The 17,301-nt window shown below is 52.8% G+C and overlaps 1 protein-coding gene across 16 annotated transcripts in view; it reads left to right on the top strand.

Annotated features, from left to right (window-relative positions):
* The window catches only part of NCOR2 (nuclear receptor corepressor 2), a 236,218-nt gene that overhangs the window by 109,864 nt on the left and 109,053 nt on the right, over positions 1-17,301 (top strand). For all 16 annotated transcript variants that reach the window (XM_018061381.1, XM_018061395.1, XM_018061386.1 and 13 more), the window contains one exon: positions 7,311-7,363. In XM_018061381.1, coding sequence (XP_017916870.1) covers positions 7,311-7,363 — 53 coding nt within the window. The remainder of the gene's footprint in view (positions 1-7,310; positions 7,364-17,301) is intronic.

Below are 17,301 nucleotides of genomic sequence, written 5' to 3'. Positions count from 1 at the left end.
GATTGACCAGTTGGAGTCCAACCCGTGCGGTCTGGCTGATTGCAGAAAGCCCGTGCTCCGGGCCGGGTGATCTGGGTTCATCTCGCAGGTCTGTTGCTTCCTAGCTGTGTGACCCTGAGCAGGTGTCTTAACCTCTCTGTGCCCTGTTTCCTTGTCTGTAAACTGGGATGGATAATCGCACATACCCATTAGTGAAGATGAGCCATACACCCTTTTGTCAAGCCCTGAACATGCCACCCCTTAGACAGTAAGGGTGGAGGGTTAGTTGTTACTGTTAGCACTGTCAGTGTCATTTTGCTGATGGGAAGATGCCACGTCGGCAGCAGAGACTGGAAGCAGACCAGGCCTCTTCTATCTCAGGCACCTGTCATGCTCTTGTGTCACCAAGGATAGGAAGCATGGGAGCGCGGAAACTCCCGGCTGGTGGCTTTGGAGTCCTGGGAGAGATGGCCAGAGCTCCCGCCTGCCCGGGACCCGGGCGCGGGTGTCCCATGGCGTGGGTGGGTGCAGAGATGGTGGGCACAGCATGGGGGATGCGCCTGCTGGATGGTGCAAGGGTCTCTGCATGTGTGTACCGGGTGGGGGGCGGAAATAAAGTTTAACGCATTCGGAGCCTAATTTTAAACTTGGCCCCACCTTGCGTTTGCCGCGTGGCCTTGGGAAAAGGACTCGGTTTTCTCATCTGTGAAATGGGGACGCTGTGGATCTTGATGAGGGACCAGTGAAGTCGTGTGTGGTAAAGGCTCGCCCGCACAGCACCTGGCCCCCGGCAGGCACTTGGTGTTGTGGTTGCCTAAGAGGGTGGAACTTTTATCCCTGGAGTATTTTTTCTGCAGTGACAGCTGCTCCCCAGCCTGGGGGTCCGGCTGCAGATGGGCCACTGTGGAGCTGTGAGCAGCTGGCCTCTTCCTGTCCCCAGGTCCTCGCAGGGGGCAGAGCCAGACAGGGAGTTGGGTAGGGGTAAGGGCTCCTATGGCTCAAGGACAGAGCCCAACGCTCCTCCTGCAATGGGTGACAAGCTCCCAGCCTGAGCTCTTGCTTCCCGTTGGGCATGCTTTCTGAGATGTCTCTCGCAGCCTCTTTTTAAAAAAGCTTTTAAGTAGCTTTATTGAGACGTAATCCACGTGCCATACAATTCTCCCATTTAAAGAGTACAATTCAGTGGTTTTTAGTACGTTAGCAGATGTGTGTGAGCGTCTCCACAATTGACTTGAGAACATTGCATCCTCTCAGAAAGAACTCTGTTCCCTGAACTATCACCTCCTTATCTTCCCCCTGCTGGCCTCCCACCCCTCTCCCCACAACCACCAATCTGCTTTCTGTCTCTATGGATTTGCCTGTTCTGAACATTTCGTATCAGTGGAATCAGACAACACGTGGCCTCTTGTGCCTGGCTTCTCTCTCTCAGCTTCCTGTTCTTAAGTGGTAGCTTGTGTCTTGGTTGCTTCATTCCTTTTTATGGCTGAATTGTATTCCATTGTACGGATGGACCGCATTTAGTTTATCCATTTACCCATTGATGGGCCTTTAGGTAGATTTTGCTTTGGGGCATTATAAATGAATTGCTGTGGACGTGAACATTCAGATTTGCATGTGAATATGTGTTTCTCTTTCTCTTGGGTGGATATCTAAGCCTGGACCTGCTGAAAGTGAAAGTGTTAGTCCCTTAGTCGTGTCGGACTCTCTGCGACCCCACGGACTGTAGCTGCTAGGCTCCTCTTGTCCTATGTCCAGGCAAGAATACTGGAGTGGGTTGCCATTCCCTTCTCCAGGGGATCTTCCTGACCCAGGGATTGAACCCAGGTCTCCCGCATTGCAGGCAGATTCTTTACTGTCTCATCCACCCAGCTGGGTCATATTTATTCTGTGTTTAACCTCTTGAAGAACTAATTGCCAGATGATTTTCAAGAGTCACTCCACCATTTTCCATCCCCATCAGTCAGCCGCTGCTCACCTGGGTTTCCCCTTTCTTGCCAGGGGAGCTCCAGGACTAGATTTGGCCCCTCAACCATTTCTAGACCTGAGGCCCTTCCTTTCCCCTTTCCTGACTTAATTACTCCCAGGGGCTCCTGAGTAGGCAGTGGGGACCTAAAGGGAGATCCCTGGGTCTAGAGGCCTGAGGAATTCCGCCGAAAGCAGCAGGGTGTCTGTGGGGCTCACAGTCTCAGTGATTCTTTCCTGGGTCTTTGGGGGTGAGGACACTGTCCTCTGCTTGGGGTTCTCAGAGAGGAAGCTCCCTCAAGGCTGGTGGCACAGGAGGCGGAGGTCTGGAGTGACTGGTGGGGCTGCGTGGCTGTCCCTGGAGTCCTCTTGAAGTCAGTCCATAGGCTCTTGGCTCGGTGGCCTTTGGCGGGGCTGGAGAGGGGACTCACGCTGACAGAGCACCAAGTCAGGCTTTGTGGAAATGTCACCATCCACCTTCCAGGTGAGGCTCAGAGAGGGCAGTGCCTTGCCCAGGGTCACACAGCAAGAGAGGAGGTGGAGAGGTGTGCTGAGCCCAGGGGGTTGCCACCAGCCAATTCCTCACAGGTCTGCCCTCTGTCTTGGGTACCACACGGCCTGAGTGGCCAGAGGTATCCTTCTAGCAGAGGCAGCTCAGAGGCACACTCTTCGCAGAGAGCTGCTTCGTGCCACCCGGGAGTCCTGTCTCAGGCTGGGAGCGGGGCTGGCGCTGCTAACCCCAGGTCTCAGGTCACTGGGCGGCACCACTGGGGAGTCCAGTTCCCCGGGGGTCTCTCCCATCTGCAGCCGGGGAGCAGTCAGCTGGGGAAGATGGTCACCTGGGGGGCGTCCTGGGCCCTGCAGAAACGCGCGTGGGCAAGAGAGGTAATAGTGAGAGTGGCTCCAAGCAGGGCCCTGCAGGCTCGGCCCTCCACCCCTGCACCCTGGGGACCAGGGCTGGCCCAGAGGAAGGGGCAGCCCAGCCCCCACCTCCTCTCCATACTGCTCTGAGTCACTGGTTTCCTTCCTGTTCAGAGGTGTTATTTTAAGAATGCGGTGTCACCAGAGGACCGAGGCCCAGAGCTGACACTTCATTTCTGGCACCTCATCCACCTGGTTCTTCTCGGAGAGGAGCCCCGTCCTTCTCCCCAAGACCTAGCTCCTCTGTCTTAGTCATTTCTGTCCCAGGCCTTCCAGTCTGGCACATCCTGGCCTGTGTGCGCTTTCTCCCTCCTTACTCAGCTGCGCCCCCATTTCTAGAGGAGGAAATACAGGCGTGGAGGGGGTGGGCCTTCCTATGGATACCCCAGCTGCTCCCGCACTCCCGCCCCGCCTCACTCCTCTGGGGTCTGGGCCAGGGATTTCCCCGCCTAAAGCTTTTTTTTTATTCAAGTTTATTATTATTATTGGCTGCGTTGGGTATTTGTTGTTGCGGGCAGCCTTTCTCTAGCTGCGATGCGCGGCTTCTCACGGCGTTGGCTTCTCTCGTTGCGGAGCACTGGCTCTAGGCGCATGGGCCTCAGTAGTTGTGGCAAGCAGGCTTAGTTGCTCCGCCTGTGGAATCTTCCCGGACCAGGGATTGAACCTGTGTCTCCTGCACTGGCAGGTGGATTCTTAACCACCGAACCACCAGGAAAAGTCCCACCTCTTTGGTCTTGTGTCGCCCTGGCAACAGGAGAAACCTGGGCGGTAGCAGAGAAAGCTTCTGTGGGTGTGAAGGCCAAGGTGGCCTCATGGCCTCTATATTAAAGGACATGCCTCCCAGGACAGAGCAGGTGTTGCCTGGCCTTGTACAGCCCCCTGCAGGTGGTGAGGAGGGGTGAGAACCCCCACTTCTGGCCCTGCCCCCTCCCCGTTAGCAGTGTACCAGCCAAAGATGCCTTGTGATCCTTCCTTACTCCCGTGACAGGGCAGCGAACAGCCTCCTGAGGCCAGAGTGTTTCCCGCCCAGGTCTGTTTACTTCGGTGCCCAGCAAGTGCCTCCTTGGAGGACAGCCCCTCTGGTTAGGAGCAGCACATCCCACGGTGTCCTCTGATTTCTTCCCGGTCTCTTGCTGAAGGCCACCTGGGGCAGCAGAGTGCTGTGTCCTTGTCTCACCGAGCAGGGCCGGAGGGTGAAAGTGATCCCTCCCCTGCAGGTTTGGCAGGTCAGAGGCAGGCTGGGACCCCACCGCCCTCCCGGAAGTCCGTCACCTCTTTTCTGGCCCATCCCACCTTGTAGAAATGGGCCCCCCCCCTCCACCCCCCCGCCCCCCGCTTCTCACCCCTAGCCCATCACTGGCACTGGGGGTCTCTCTATGTTGTCCTTCAGCCCCTCCTGGCCTCCTTAGACTGTGGAGACTGCCATCTGTAAAACCAAAAGACGGCAGTTGAGTCGCCAAATCTGACACTTCCTGGGCTTCTCAAAAGCCCTATAAGGTGGTTCCTATTTGCTCTATGCCCGTTTTCCAGACGAGGACGCTGAGGCCCTGATTGTTGAAGGCATATGTCTGACAGTTAGCAACGGGAACGCCATCACTTAAATTGGGACCCATCTGCTCCCCGAAGTGAGCATGTAAGGCGTGCCCACTCCTGCCAAGCTTGTGTTTTATTAGCTTGTGGAGAACATAAAAGACCTGATGCAGAGTCACCCAGGATTAAGCACAGCATTTAATGCCCTGGAATTCAGTACAGGCATCTTTGTAGGACTCCTTGCCGTCCTGAGATGCGGGCCATCATCGTGTGCAGTAACGTGTTAACCTTCTCTGGTTGGGAAGTTCTGCACTGAGTCTGACTGTGGTCTCTCCTGCTGCCCTGATGTTCAGATACACAGAGTGGGGGTGGGGAAACCTCCTAGATTAGAGCCAAGCACCTGGAAGAGCAGCTGACCCAGCATGGGGGAAGATGGCCTGTGCCAGCCATGGGGCAAAGTCTCCATCCTGGGGGGAGTAGCTGAGCTTGGGGCCTGGAATTGCCTGAGGAATGGTGAATTGTCCTCAGCCAAGGCTGTCCACAGATGGTAGGAGGCCTGTCCCTGGGGAAATGACAGGTTGGACCTGTGCCATGATGCTTGGGGGTGGTCCCCATCAGCTGGGACGATGTCAGGAGGTGTGTTCAGCTCCCTCTTCAGGGGTTGGTTCAAGGGCAGGGCCTGATATACCATCCTGCCTCACCCCAGGGCCCTACCTCGAGGCTTCCGGACACCACATCTCCGTCTTTGCCTGCCCAGCCTGACCCATCACCCTCTGTACCTGAGGCTGGTAGCACCGTCATCCGTGGCTGCCTGTGTGGGTGTGTGAGACAGAGAGAGGGAGGGAGGTGAGAGGGATAGGAAGAGAGGCCAACACAAAGCGAGATGCACAGAGATACACAGAAGGAGATACACAGAGAGGCGTGCCGGCAGAGAGAGGGCAAACCCCTCCCTCCAGGGCTGGAGCTGAGAGATGGGATTCAAGTATCAGCTCATCTCTTACCAGCCAGAGGCAAATGTTTCCATCTCTCAGAGACTAGATTTTCTCATCTGTAAAATGGGGATGGTAATTGTATCAGTCAGTAACTGCTGTGTAACAGACTGGCCCCAGATTTAAAGAACAAGTTGATATTTCCCACAAGTATAGAAGTCAGCTGAGCAATTTCTCTTGATGTGGGCTCGGCCCACTCCCATCTGTGGGCAGCTGGAAAATCAGCTGGTGGGTCTAGCTTTTGGCTAAGATGGTTCTGGGTTTTTGGCTAGTGCTGCTATCTTCCGTGCCAGCTTCTTGCCTCCAGCAGGCCAGGCTACACTTGGTTCCTTGACGGTGAGGGGCAGGGGGAGCAGGCGAACAAGAGAGGAAGAAAGAGCAGAAAGGCTTCATCTGCTTTCCCAGTTTGCACCTGTCCTACTGGGGCTTCCCTGGTGGCTTAGTCGGTAAAGAATCTGCCTGCAATGCAGGAGACCCAGGTTTGATCCCTGAGTCGGGAAGATCCCCTGGAGGAGGGCATGGCAACTCACTCCAGTATTCTTGCCCGGAAAATTCCGTGGACAGAGGAGCCTGGCAGTCGACAGTCCATGGGGTTGCAAAGAGTCAGACACGACTGGGTGACTAATAGGCAAACAGAAAAACAAAAACACTGGGTGTGGATGGATACAAGATGGGCAGGAAAAATTGCTTCCATGAATACAGTCACTGCACCTTGATGGTGACAAGGACCCTGATACTTCTTGGGCCTCTCAGTCTTCCAGACGTGGCTGAGAGCTTTGCATTCATTATCTCGTTGGATCTTGACAACAACTCTCCGAGTTTAACGCCATTTACGGATGAAAACCTGGGGCACAGATGGGCTGAAGTCGCTCGCCCAGAGACATACAGCTGGAAGATGCCAGAGCCAGGATGTGAGCCCGGGTGGTTAGCCTTTAACTGCAGCCCTGCCATCCAGGAGAGAGAACACACAGCATCCAGCTCAGCTCTTGCCCCATCGCAGACACTGCAGCAACTTCCTCCTTTTGATTTGCACACGTTGTTGTTGTTGTTGTATGTGGACCCAGTTCATTCATTTCTCACTGCTGTGTAGCCTTCAAGGAGTAAACGAGTCCTGACTTCCTTATTCCTTTTTCTGAAGGTGGATACTCAGCTTGCTTCTTTTTAAAACATTTTTGGCCGTATCGTGCAGCGTGTAGGATCTTAGTTCCCTGACTAGAGATTGAACCTGTGCCCCCTGCATTGGAAGCGCAGAGTCTGAACCACTTGGCCGCCAAGGAAGTCCTGGCTTGCTTCTAACGTGTTGCTGTTATGAACGATGCCTTCCATGCCTTCTGGGGCCCATCTCTTGGTGCAACACAGTGCCTGACTGTTTCCAGGGCGCCTGCAGGAGGGGAGAGGGTCCTCGGGCACACCTCCCTTCACATCTCGGGGGCACAGATACCTGTGTATGTTTCCATCGGCTGTACGCACGCCTTCCTATCTCCCCACGTTTTCGCCAACCCTTGGCACTATTGGACTGTTTTCTCTTCTGCCAGTCCCTGGTGGTGGCAGGGTATGTCACCATGTTGGGCAGTTTTCTCTGTTCAAGGCCGTTGCTGATCTCAGCTCACCTGGGAGGTGTGTGCTTGCCTTGGGTGCTCATGCCCGAACTGTCCTGTGTCCCGCAGAGCAGCCACGGTGGCCCCAGGGGAGAGGGCCATAGTACCCATCGCTGTGCCCAGAGGGTCACAGTCTGTTCCTGGCGGGGGCTGTGGGCTGGGTCCCCATGTTCTGTTTCATGCCTGCCGGCGGCTGGTTCTCACACCAGTGGACAGCTCCCTGATGCCAAGGCCTGGGGCGCCGCAACAGGGCAGTGGCCAGCCCAGCCCGCGCCAGCTGCCCACAGTCCTGGCCCGGCTCTGACCTGCCTCCCTCTCTGTTTTCCTGCAGCCATTGTACAACCAGCCCTCCGACACCAGGCAGTATCATGAGAACATCAAAATGTGAGTACTTGAGGGCAGCTGTGCAGACGCACAGTGAGGTGGGTGGCCCGGGGTGGGATGCGGGTTTTCAGTTTCCGTCGGGGCTCCCAGCCAGGGCCAGGTGCTGGAGGAGGGGATGGAAGGGGGCGATTCGGGCCGGAGTTCTGGGCCAGGCTGGGCCTTGGATGGAAAGGCAGAGGTGGTGAGGGGCCAAGGGAGTGGCCCCATGAAGCTTTGGGAGACAGACCGTGGTTGGGGAGGGTGGGCAAGCTGCATGCATAGCTTCTGAGAGACAGAGGTGGAGGGCTGCAGGTCCTCCTCCTGTTTGAGCTGGAGGAAGCTGTTACCAGGAGGAGTGTGAGCTCGTGCGGTGGCCACGGAGTAAGCAGAGACCCTGTGGTTTGGGCTCTGATGTAAGCATAGTTAGGACTGTGTGTGGTGCGCACAGGGGGTCCATCTGTGACACAGCCCAGTGTGGGAGCAGCTGGGGGCACTCACCCAGACCCAGACGCTTTGGAATGGCCAGTATGATATAGCCCAGTGAAGGGGCCCTTTCCCAGATGAACACTAGAAGCAGAAAAATACCAGTGAAGTGCCATGCACACTTGGCGTGGGCCGAGCTGGCAGACCAGGGGCACCAGGACGGTGCTGGGGGCCAGTGTCTTTATGTGCTCAAGCTGGGCACCAGGCGCTGAGGAATTGTGACTGTCAGAAAGAGGTTGGCTTTTTCCTGGGCATGCATTAGTAGCAGCATAGCTTCCTTGGCCGAGGAGGGGATATTACCTCATGTCGTTATCCAGGAGTCTGAAAGGTCAGAGGAGTCTTGCCTGTTGAAGAACATGTGGCTGTGAACACTCCGGGAATGTTAGGTTATAGGTAGGTCCTTTGGGATCACAGTCTTTGAACGGTTCAAGGTTCATTTTTGTGTGACCTCAGGAGGGCGGTGCTTAGCTGGTCCAATGGGCAGTCCAGTTTGGTCTGACTGTCCGAACTTCCTTGGGGTGGAATTGCAGGGTGTATGTGCGGCACTGAGCTCCCCATCCCTGGGGGCATGCAAACCTCCTGATGGTTTTCAAATATCTGCTGGTGTTGGACAGGTTGTTGGGGAGGTCCCTCCTCTTGTAGTTTTTGGACCCGCATGACTAATCTAGGCTCTGGTGACCCAACACGGCCACCCACCTTGCAGCTCCTGGTGGCTAATGGAGCAACCTAGAAAAGTCTCTTGTTGCCACTGAGGTCCTTGGCTTATTTGGGCTTGTGAGCACCTGCCTTGCCTTTATTGCTGCCTGTCACTTAGCCTGTGGCTGCCAGGGGCTATGGGGTATCCTTTCTGGGGGAGCATTGGGGTATCCCTGGGTTTCCCGTGTCCTATGTGGCCTGTGCTTTTGTTTGGCCTTGAGAGTGTGTTCACTGTTCCGGTACCAAATCCCTCTCAATACTACACAGTTTATTTTCCAATCAGGCCATATTAGTCCTTTCTAAAGCTTCCCGGGACCTTCCTGGGGCCACTGCTGGGGGTGGGGGAACCCTAGATGGAGTTTGGTTTAGGGCCTCTCATGGCTGGTTTAGGGGATGAGCGTGGCATGTTCTCAGCTGGGCAGACCCTGCTGGGAACGTTCAATCATTCAATACACATTTATTACACTCACTATGTGCCAGGCCCTGTTCCAGGACCTGGGGATTTAGCTGTGAACAAGACAAAGTTCCCTATACTTTCATTAAGCTATATCTAGCAGTGGAGACAGAAAACAAGTTAAGTAAATGAGAAAATATCAGCAGATAAAAAGTACTGTGGTCACATAGCTGTCTTAAGCTCTTTATGCTTTAATATACCGAGTTGTATTTTTCCTTTCAACATAAACATTTTTGATAGCAATATTATTACACTAGAAGTCTTGCATACATTTTTTTTTTCACTAGACTACAAATGAGTAATATTTTAAGCTGAATAGCGTGGATGATTTCAGGTTATAAGAATGGCCATAGAATCCAAACAACAAAGGCAAAAGGTATCCATACAAATAGTACTAACTGATAAGATACTGCTGCTTATAAGTAAAATAAAGCTATGAGTTTACTGAAACCAGTGCCCAATTCTTATATCCTATAATCTTCATCAGAGGACAGTTCTCCTCTACTAGAGTACATTTTGGCTAAGTAGGTAACTGCCTAGTGAAATTTACTCCAAAATCTAAGTCACAGATGAACATGTTTAAGTTTAAAACATAGAGATAAATAATTTTGAGATTTCTTCGGTGATAAGTGGTCTGTTTCATGTTAGAAAAATGTATCTGTAAGCAAGTTATTTGAATTGCTTTCTTCTTAGAATTTTAATTTTTTTCCCCATAGTTTGCCACTGAAATCATAATCAATTCTGTAATTTTAGTTCCAGTGTGATCGTGATTAAATCAGTGCAGTCATTTACTTTAAAAAATACTATGAAGGGACTTCCCTGGTGGTTCAGTGGTTAAGACTCCACTGCAGAGAGCATGGGTTTGACCCCTGGTTGGGGAGCTAAGATCCCGTATGCTGGGTGGCATGGCCCCCCCCCCCAAAAAAAAACACAAAGACAAAAAAAAAGTGCTATGAAAATGGCAAACAGGGTGATGGGAGAGAATGTAAGGGGTGACTTTAGCCGAGGGGATCAGGGCCAGGACCTGACAGCTGAGGGAACATTCAGAGACCAAGCAGCAGCTGGCATGTAGACCCTTTCCCCGACCAGGGGCAGGTGGAACAGGCGTTGCAGAGGCCCTGGGGCTGGACTGAGCTGGTGGGATCACAGAGAAGCCTGGCAGGTCCCGAAGGGGTAGGTGAAGGAGAAGGTGCTACACAGATCACCTAGGGCTGGCAACGAGTTTGGGGTTTTATTATCTGTGCTAAAGGAGGCTAGTAATGAGGTTTACGTGAAGTGATGTGATGGGGTTTTTGCAAGCCCACGGTCTAGGGGGCAGGTTGAGGACCACAAGCATCTGACTTGAGTGGCCAGTCACTCTCGGTGCCTCGGTTGCCCCATCTGTGAGATGGGTTGAAGATTGAATGAAACCCCAGAAGTTATTCAGTGTCAGGCCTGTAGGAAGTGTTCTGTGATTTTTCTCACTTCATCAGCAGAGACCAAGAGAGCTACCCTCCCTCATCCATTCACTCATTCATTCAACAGATATTTAGGAACACTTGCTCTGTGCCAGGCACTGTTCTGGACACCGAGGAGAGAGCAGTGAGTGAGGAGGTCTGCCATTCTGGTGGCGCAGACGGATCATAAAGAAATACGTCTGTGATATAACGATAGCTTGATAAGGACAAGAAGACAGATCAGGCTGGGGCTGGGGTGAGGCGTTCTCTTTCTCAGAGTGCAAAGCTTCACCAGCTCACCCCAACTGGGCCTCCTCCCAGGCTCCCTCCCTCCTGCCTCTGTAATCGCCACCAGGTGGAAGGTTATCCCTTCCCCAAGGACCTTGCCCTGTCACTTTAATTTCTCTGTGTCTGCGCGCTGGGGCCTCTGAGTTAAAGTTAATTTCACGCCTGACTTCCTGCTGCACTGGCAATTTTGGACTTGTTGAAGTCACCTGTACCCCACCCCGATGCTGTCCTCTGCCACCTGCCTCCTCTGGAGACGCGGGGACGGCCGCCCATGTCCTGGCTGGGGCGGGAGACTGGCTGTGGTCTGGTCTTAGCCCCAGTCTTCGGCAGTGACTCTGCGGACCTCCTAGGCTTTGGGAAGCAGGGGAAGGGGCCAGGGGTGGGTGGGGGGTGACCCCAGTGCAGCATCAGTGGGTGTTCCGTGGAGGGGCTCCCTGCCCTCTGCAGGCTGGACCCACGGGGAGAGCTGGGGGCTGAATTCTCTGGGTCGGGGAGCCTACAGTGATTCGGTGAAAGGTTGTGGGTTTGATGCAATGGTTACAGTTGCAGCCCCTGTGTGCTCTGCCGTGGCCACCCCTTCACCTGGTGTTGAGCCTTGTTCTCTCCTCCCCTCGAGGCCAGAAGCCTGCTGGCTCCTGGTGGCTCTTCCTTCCGGATTTTCTTGTCTTACAGACTGATTTCTCCCCTTTTCCTGCCTTACTGGGGTTTGGCTGATGCCCTAGGGCCATGTAGGTGGGACGGGCACTGTGGACCCAGGTTACTGTTAACTGGTCCTTGTGGTCTTGCGCTGGAGGTTCAGAGATGTTGAGTAACTTCCCCAGGGCCACACAGCCACACTCTTTAGACCAGCCCAGCCTGCATACCCACCCTGCTTTCCTTGCCTGTGTCTGCAGTCCAGGCTCTGCCCCTCACTAGCCCAGTGACCTCGGGCAAGTCTCATCACTTTGCTTGTCAGTAAGTTGGTCTCCTTGGAAGTCCCACTGTGTGGGAAAAGTATGCTTGGCCCCCAGTGAGCATGTTTCAGACCATCAGTCACCCCAATCTGACAAGCTTTTCCCAAGGCATTCAGGGCCCTGCACGGGCTGCCTCCATCTTACTCTTCCCCTGAAGTCGGGGGGTCTGGTTCTCCTGAACACCCCTCCTTACCCCTTCCAAATTCACCATCACCCTTCCTCCCTTGGAAGGGTGCCCACCTCATTTCTCTTTGCCCACCCATTCACTGCTTCTCCTAAGCCTGTGCTCAAACCTCATCTCCTTCAGGAACCTCCCCTGATTGTCCCATGCTTTCCTTTTTCAGAATCCTGCAGACCCCAGGGCTTGGCCAGACTCTCCTTGAACGTCCACAGACTTTTCATTCCTTCCTAGCTCCCCTTCTCCTCGTTCAGTGTCAGCTAACAAAGCCTGTATTTCTTGACAGGTTGTGCTTTTTTAAACCCTGACTTTTCCAGGAGACTGAGATATCCTTTGCACCCTAAAAATGCTTCCACCAACGAACTCATCACATTGCTGGTCTGTTGGTCCTTCCGGAACCCTTTGAGAGAGACTCTGCTTCTTATTTTTGCCAGACAAAATCTCGGCAGAGAAGATTTGTCTTCAGTATGCTGTTTGCAGCTGCAATACCTAAACACTTCTTGCGACAAAATAAACCCTCAAAAAAAAAAAAGTTTGCCAGAAGAGTATTGCACAAATGAACACCCCAAGCCAGATGTCTAGAAGCTTGTGAACCCAGATGCATGCCTCTGGGGCAGGAACAAAGTTAGGGAAGGGCTGGTGGGAGGTGCTAGGGAGTGTAGGGACTAGGGGGAATGGTGAGCTTGTCACTCTTTTAAATGGCCAATCAGGGGACTTCCCTGGTGGTCCAGTGGGTAGAACTCCAATTTTCCAGTGCTGGGGACAGAGTTTTGATCCCTGGTCAGGGAACTAGATCCCACACAGCCCAATTAAAGTGTTGACATGCCACAACTGAGACCCAACACAGCCAAATAAATAAACATTTTAAAAGGGTGGCGGGGGGACAGTCAGCCCTCAGTTCCCAGTCTGTGGCCATAAAGGAGTGTGATCAGGCTGCCTGGTTTTTTTTTTTTAAGAGAAGCTCTCTGTTCATCTTTTTATGCAGCAGCTTCTGGTTTTCAATAATGGCAACAAACGCAGTGTTTTCAGAAAGCTCCACAGCCCAAACACAGCAGTCTCAGGAACTGGCCCTACTTGGTGGACTGCACCTGTTTGCAACCTGTGGACTTGACATTGGTCCTCTTTGGCAGTCAGCGAACGGATACCTGCCATGGATACCAGCTTGCTCTGGAAGGAAACCCGGATCAGCTGGGGAGGACACATGCCCTCCGGTAGCTATGAGGAATGGAGACGGCTGCTTGCCTGGCCTCTGCCCCTGCGAGCAAGCCTTTGTTCTCACTGAGGCCTCTTCAGCTTGAAGCCACAGCACCGTGCTTGGGGTAGACTGTTCCAGGCTGTGTGAGTTTCCTCAGGCTGCCAGAACTCTTCACAACAACCAGGCTGCCTGGAAACTATAGTGATTCATTCTCTCGTGGTTCTGGAGGCTGGCAGTTGGAAATCCAGGGATTGGCAGGGTGATCTCTTGCAGGTGCTATGGGGAAGATCCTTCTGTGCGTTTTCTAGCTTCTGGTGTTTGTTGAGCATCCTTGGCGATCCTTAGCCTGCAGATGCTTCACTCCAACCCGATCTTCACGTGGCCCTCTTCCTGTGTCTTTTCATCCCCAAACCATCTCCCAGTCCATGGGAAAATTGTCTTGCATGGAACCTGTCCATGGTGCCCAAAAGATTGGGGACCACTGCACAGACTTTCTTTGGATTTTCCATTTTCCCACTGATGCCTGTTTTCCGGTCCAAGATCTGATCCAGAATCCTTCTCTGTACTTCATCCTCGTGACCCCTTGGCCTCCACTCTGTGACCATTTCTCAGTCTTCCTTGATTTTCCTTACCTTGTCACTTTTGAAGAGGACTGCTCTCGGAATCTGCAGAATGTCCTACGATTTGGGTGTGTTTGATATTTTTTCAGGAGGAGGCTGGTCTTGTGGATTTGGGGGAAGAGTTCCCCCGAGGTAAGGGGGTGCCCTTCCCATCACGATACATCAGGGGCACCCAACACCTTGACTGGGGGTTTTATGTCACTATAGGTGGTGTTGACTTTGCTCCCTTGCTCAGGGAAGTATCAGCTGCCTCCCTGTCAAGCTGTTGTCTTTCCCATCCCTACTCTGTGCATTTTTTTTTTTTTTTGGATGTGTGGGCCATTTTTAAAGTCTTTATTGACTTTGTTACAATATTGTTTCTGTTTTACATTTTGGTTTTTTTGGCCAGGAGGCATGTGGGATCTTAGTTCCCTGACCAGAGATCTAACTTGTGCCCCCTGCATTGGAAGGTGATGTCTTAACCACCACTCTGGACCACCAGAGAAGTCCCCACTCTGTGCTTTAGAAGCAACTTGCTGTCCAGCCTACTGTCAAGGGGAGGGAAGTCCAGCTGCACCTCCTAAAGGGCGAATATCAAAGACTTTGTGGACTCAAGTGAAAGCCACCACGATGCTTAGTAAATATTTGGGGAAAATGCTTTGCAGCTATGCAAATTTCTCATCTTTCCTCAACGTTTTGCCAGCCAGTTTAACATTCATGGAAGGGTCTTGCCTGTAACAATTAGCACCGTGGTATCTAATAGTGATTTTCTACTTCCCTCCGTCCTTCTGTGTTTAGTAGTTGAAACTCTGTAAGGCTTCCCAGGTGGCTCAGTGGTAAAGAATCCGCCTGTGGTGCAGGAGACACAGGGTCTGATCCCAGCATCAAGAATATCCCCTGGAGAAGGAAATGGCAACCCACTCCAGTATTCTTGCCTGGGGAATCCCACGGACAGAGGAGTCTGGCAGGCTACAGTCAGTCCCTGGGGTCACAAAGAGTTGGGCTTGACTGAGCATGCATGCACACACACAAAGAACACGTGTCCCTTCTCTCTCCTTTGTTTATTTATTCTGTCATTTATTTACATCTGTGTAGATGTGTAGATATTTATTTTATTCGTCGGGTTATAGTCTAGCACTAGTGTTATTTACTTTGCTTCTCAGATTGTCCCAGCTGTGGTCGTCAGAAACTCTTAGGTTGGGCCCTGTGTCCTTTTGACACCTTCCCACCATACTTTTTTTTGTGTGTCCTTCTTTTTAACACTTCTCCGTTTAAAGATGTTCTGGGCTCGTCTTGTATATTTCCTGCCCCAGTGCCAGACTCAGTCATTCCTCCAGGGAGAAATGGCTCTATTTTTTCTTTGGCCATGTCCCCCTGCATTCAGGATCCTAGTTCTCCGACCAGGGATCGAACCCATGCCCCCTGCAGTGGAAGCACCGAATCTTAACCAATAGGCTGCCGGAGAAGTCCTGAGAAATGGCTCCTTTTACTGGAGAGTGGTGTTCGAGACCAAGACCTCAGAGCTGGCGGGCTTATTGCTCTGGACTGTCACGGCTTCTTGGCCTTCTCAGCTGCTGCCTTTAGGTTCAAACCCTCTCCTGTGTTCCAGCCCATGAGGCCTTGCACAGTGGGCCCTGCTCACCTTGTGCTCTCCTCCTCTCTGTCCCTCCACAGCACTCTGCAGCCACAAGGATCTTCTTCTGTCTGTTCTGCAAACACTTGAGTTTGTTCCCACCTCAGGGCCTTTGCACACCCAGTGTGCTCTGCCTGGAGTGCGTCTCCCTGTGGGTCGTTCCATAGCTGGGCCCTCCTGGTGATTGAAATGTCTAGGCCAACTCTGAGACATTTTTCTGCACCCTGAACCTGAAATAGCTATGCCCTCCCCTCCCCCAGTCATTACCCCATCCCTCTGTGTAAGTTTCTGAATCTAAGGTTATCATTTTTTAAAATATTTATTTATTTGGCTGCATCAGGTCTTAGTTGTGGCATGCAGGATCTTGGTTGCTACACACAGACTCTCTAGTTGTGAGGTGCCGGCTTAGTTGCTCCAGGGCATGTGGGATCTTAGTTCCCTGACCAGGGATCGAACCCATGTCCTCTGCATTGCCAGGCAGATTCTTAACCATTCGACCACCAGGGAGGTCCCCAGGATTATATTGCTTATTGTCAGCATGGTCCCTCTATGTGTCACCTGCCTCCGTGAAGACTCAGAGGACTCAGGGCTTTGTGTTGCTCACCCCTGGGTCCCCAGGACCCAGAACAGTGCCTGGCACATAGTAGGTGCTTGGTGAACTTTTGCTGAGTGACTGAGGAGATGAAAGCATGGTGCCATTGCTCCCATTATTCAGATGAGTAAACTGAGGCTGAGAGACCTTCTGAGATTTGCTCAGAGATCCCCTGCTGTGGAATGAAGGGTTCTGGTCTCAGCCTGTATGGCTGAGGATCCCCAGTGCCCACCCTGCTGGGGAGGGCAAGATTGATGTTAAGTAGTGAGACCTCGAGGTGGGAGGCCTGCACGACAGGAGGTGAAATCAGATTGATCCAGGGAGCCCAGGGTCTTACCAGTGACCCTCCTGGAAGTGAGTGTGGCCTTTCCTTGCTGGGAGATGGATGGAGACAGGGCTGAAAGCCTGGCTGGGGTCCATAAATGAAGAGGGTCCGTGCAGGCCTGTCCGTGTCTCAGACTTGAGACCTGATAGTGAGGATGCTGGAAATCCCTGCAGGGTCTGGGGACACTCATCCGGACAGGGGTAAGGCGTGCTGGTAGACCTGTGCATGCACGGCTCCCAGCCACCGGTTTGAGAGTTTTTTGCAAGGGTTCTGGGTGCAGCTGAGGCTATGAGCAAATTGGGGGACCCCGCCCCAGAAAAATTGATCCCACTGTACACTCAGATGGGATCAAGCAAGTTCACAGGCCTGATGGCCTCCCGGGGCCTGTCTGTGACTCCCGCAGACCCCAGCTGCTGCACTCTGCTGTGTCTTGGAGGTTGTGGGGAGGGGGCTGGGGGCAGTGGGCCCTTGGGTGTGCCTTCCCCCCTTTCCTGCATCGCTCGGCATCTCTGACTCTCCCTCTGCCTTCTTCTAGGGCTCCATCTCCCTTTCTTTCATTTTTACTTTATTATTGAAGAATGGTTGATTCACAGTGTTGTGCTGTACAACTCTGCTGCCCTGCAAGTACATATATACAAATGCATACATTCTTTTCATATTCCTTTTAAAATTTTGCCTCCTGTATACCATTTCCATTCCTTTACTTATTCTTAATTGGAGCATAATGGCTTTACAATATTTCATTGGTTTCTGCCATACATCAACATGAATCGGCCATAGGTACACATATGTCCCCTCCCTCTTGAACCTCCCTTCCACCTCCCACCCTGTCCCACCCCTCTAGGTTGTCACAGAGCACTCGGTTGTCGTTGAGCTCCCTGAGTCGTACAGCAAATTCCCACTGGCTGTCTGTTTTTCATATAGGAATATTAATATTCTTTCCCCTTATGGTTTATCACAGGATATTAAGCACAGCTCCCTGTGCTCTACAGTAGGTCCTTGTTGTGTATCCGTCGTCCCCCCCCACCCCCCCACCCCCTATCCCCCCACCCCCACTTTCTTTGGATCTTGTACTCCTCTGCCTGGAGGCCTGTTCCCCTCCTGTCTCGCTGTCTGTCTCTCTGCCA

Source organism: Capra hircus, chromosome 17, assembly GCF_001704415.2.
Source record: "Capra hircus breed San Clemente chromosome 17, ASM170441v1, whole genome shotgun sequence".
NCBI classification, from domain to species: Eukaryota; Metazoa; Chordata; class Mammalia; order Artiodactyla; family Bovidae; genus Capra; species Capra hircus.
Note: the sequence above shows the minus strand (reverse complement) of the source record. Positions and strands in the feature narration are given on the sequence as shown.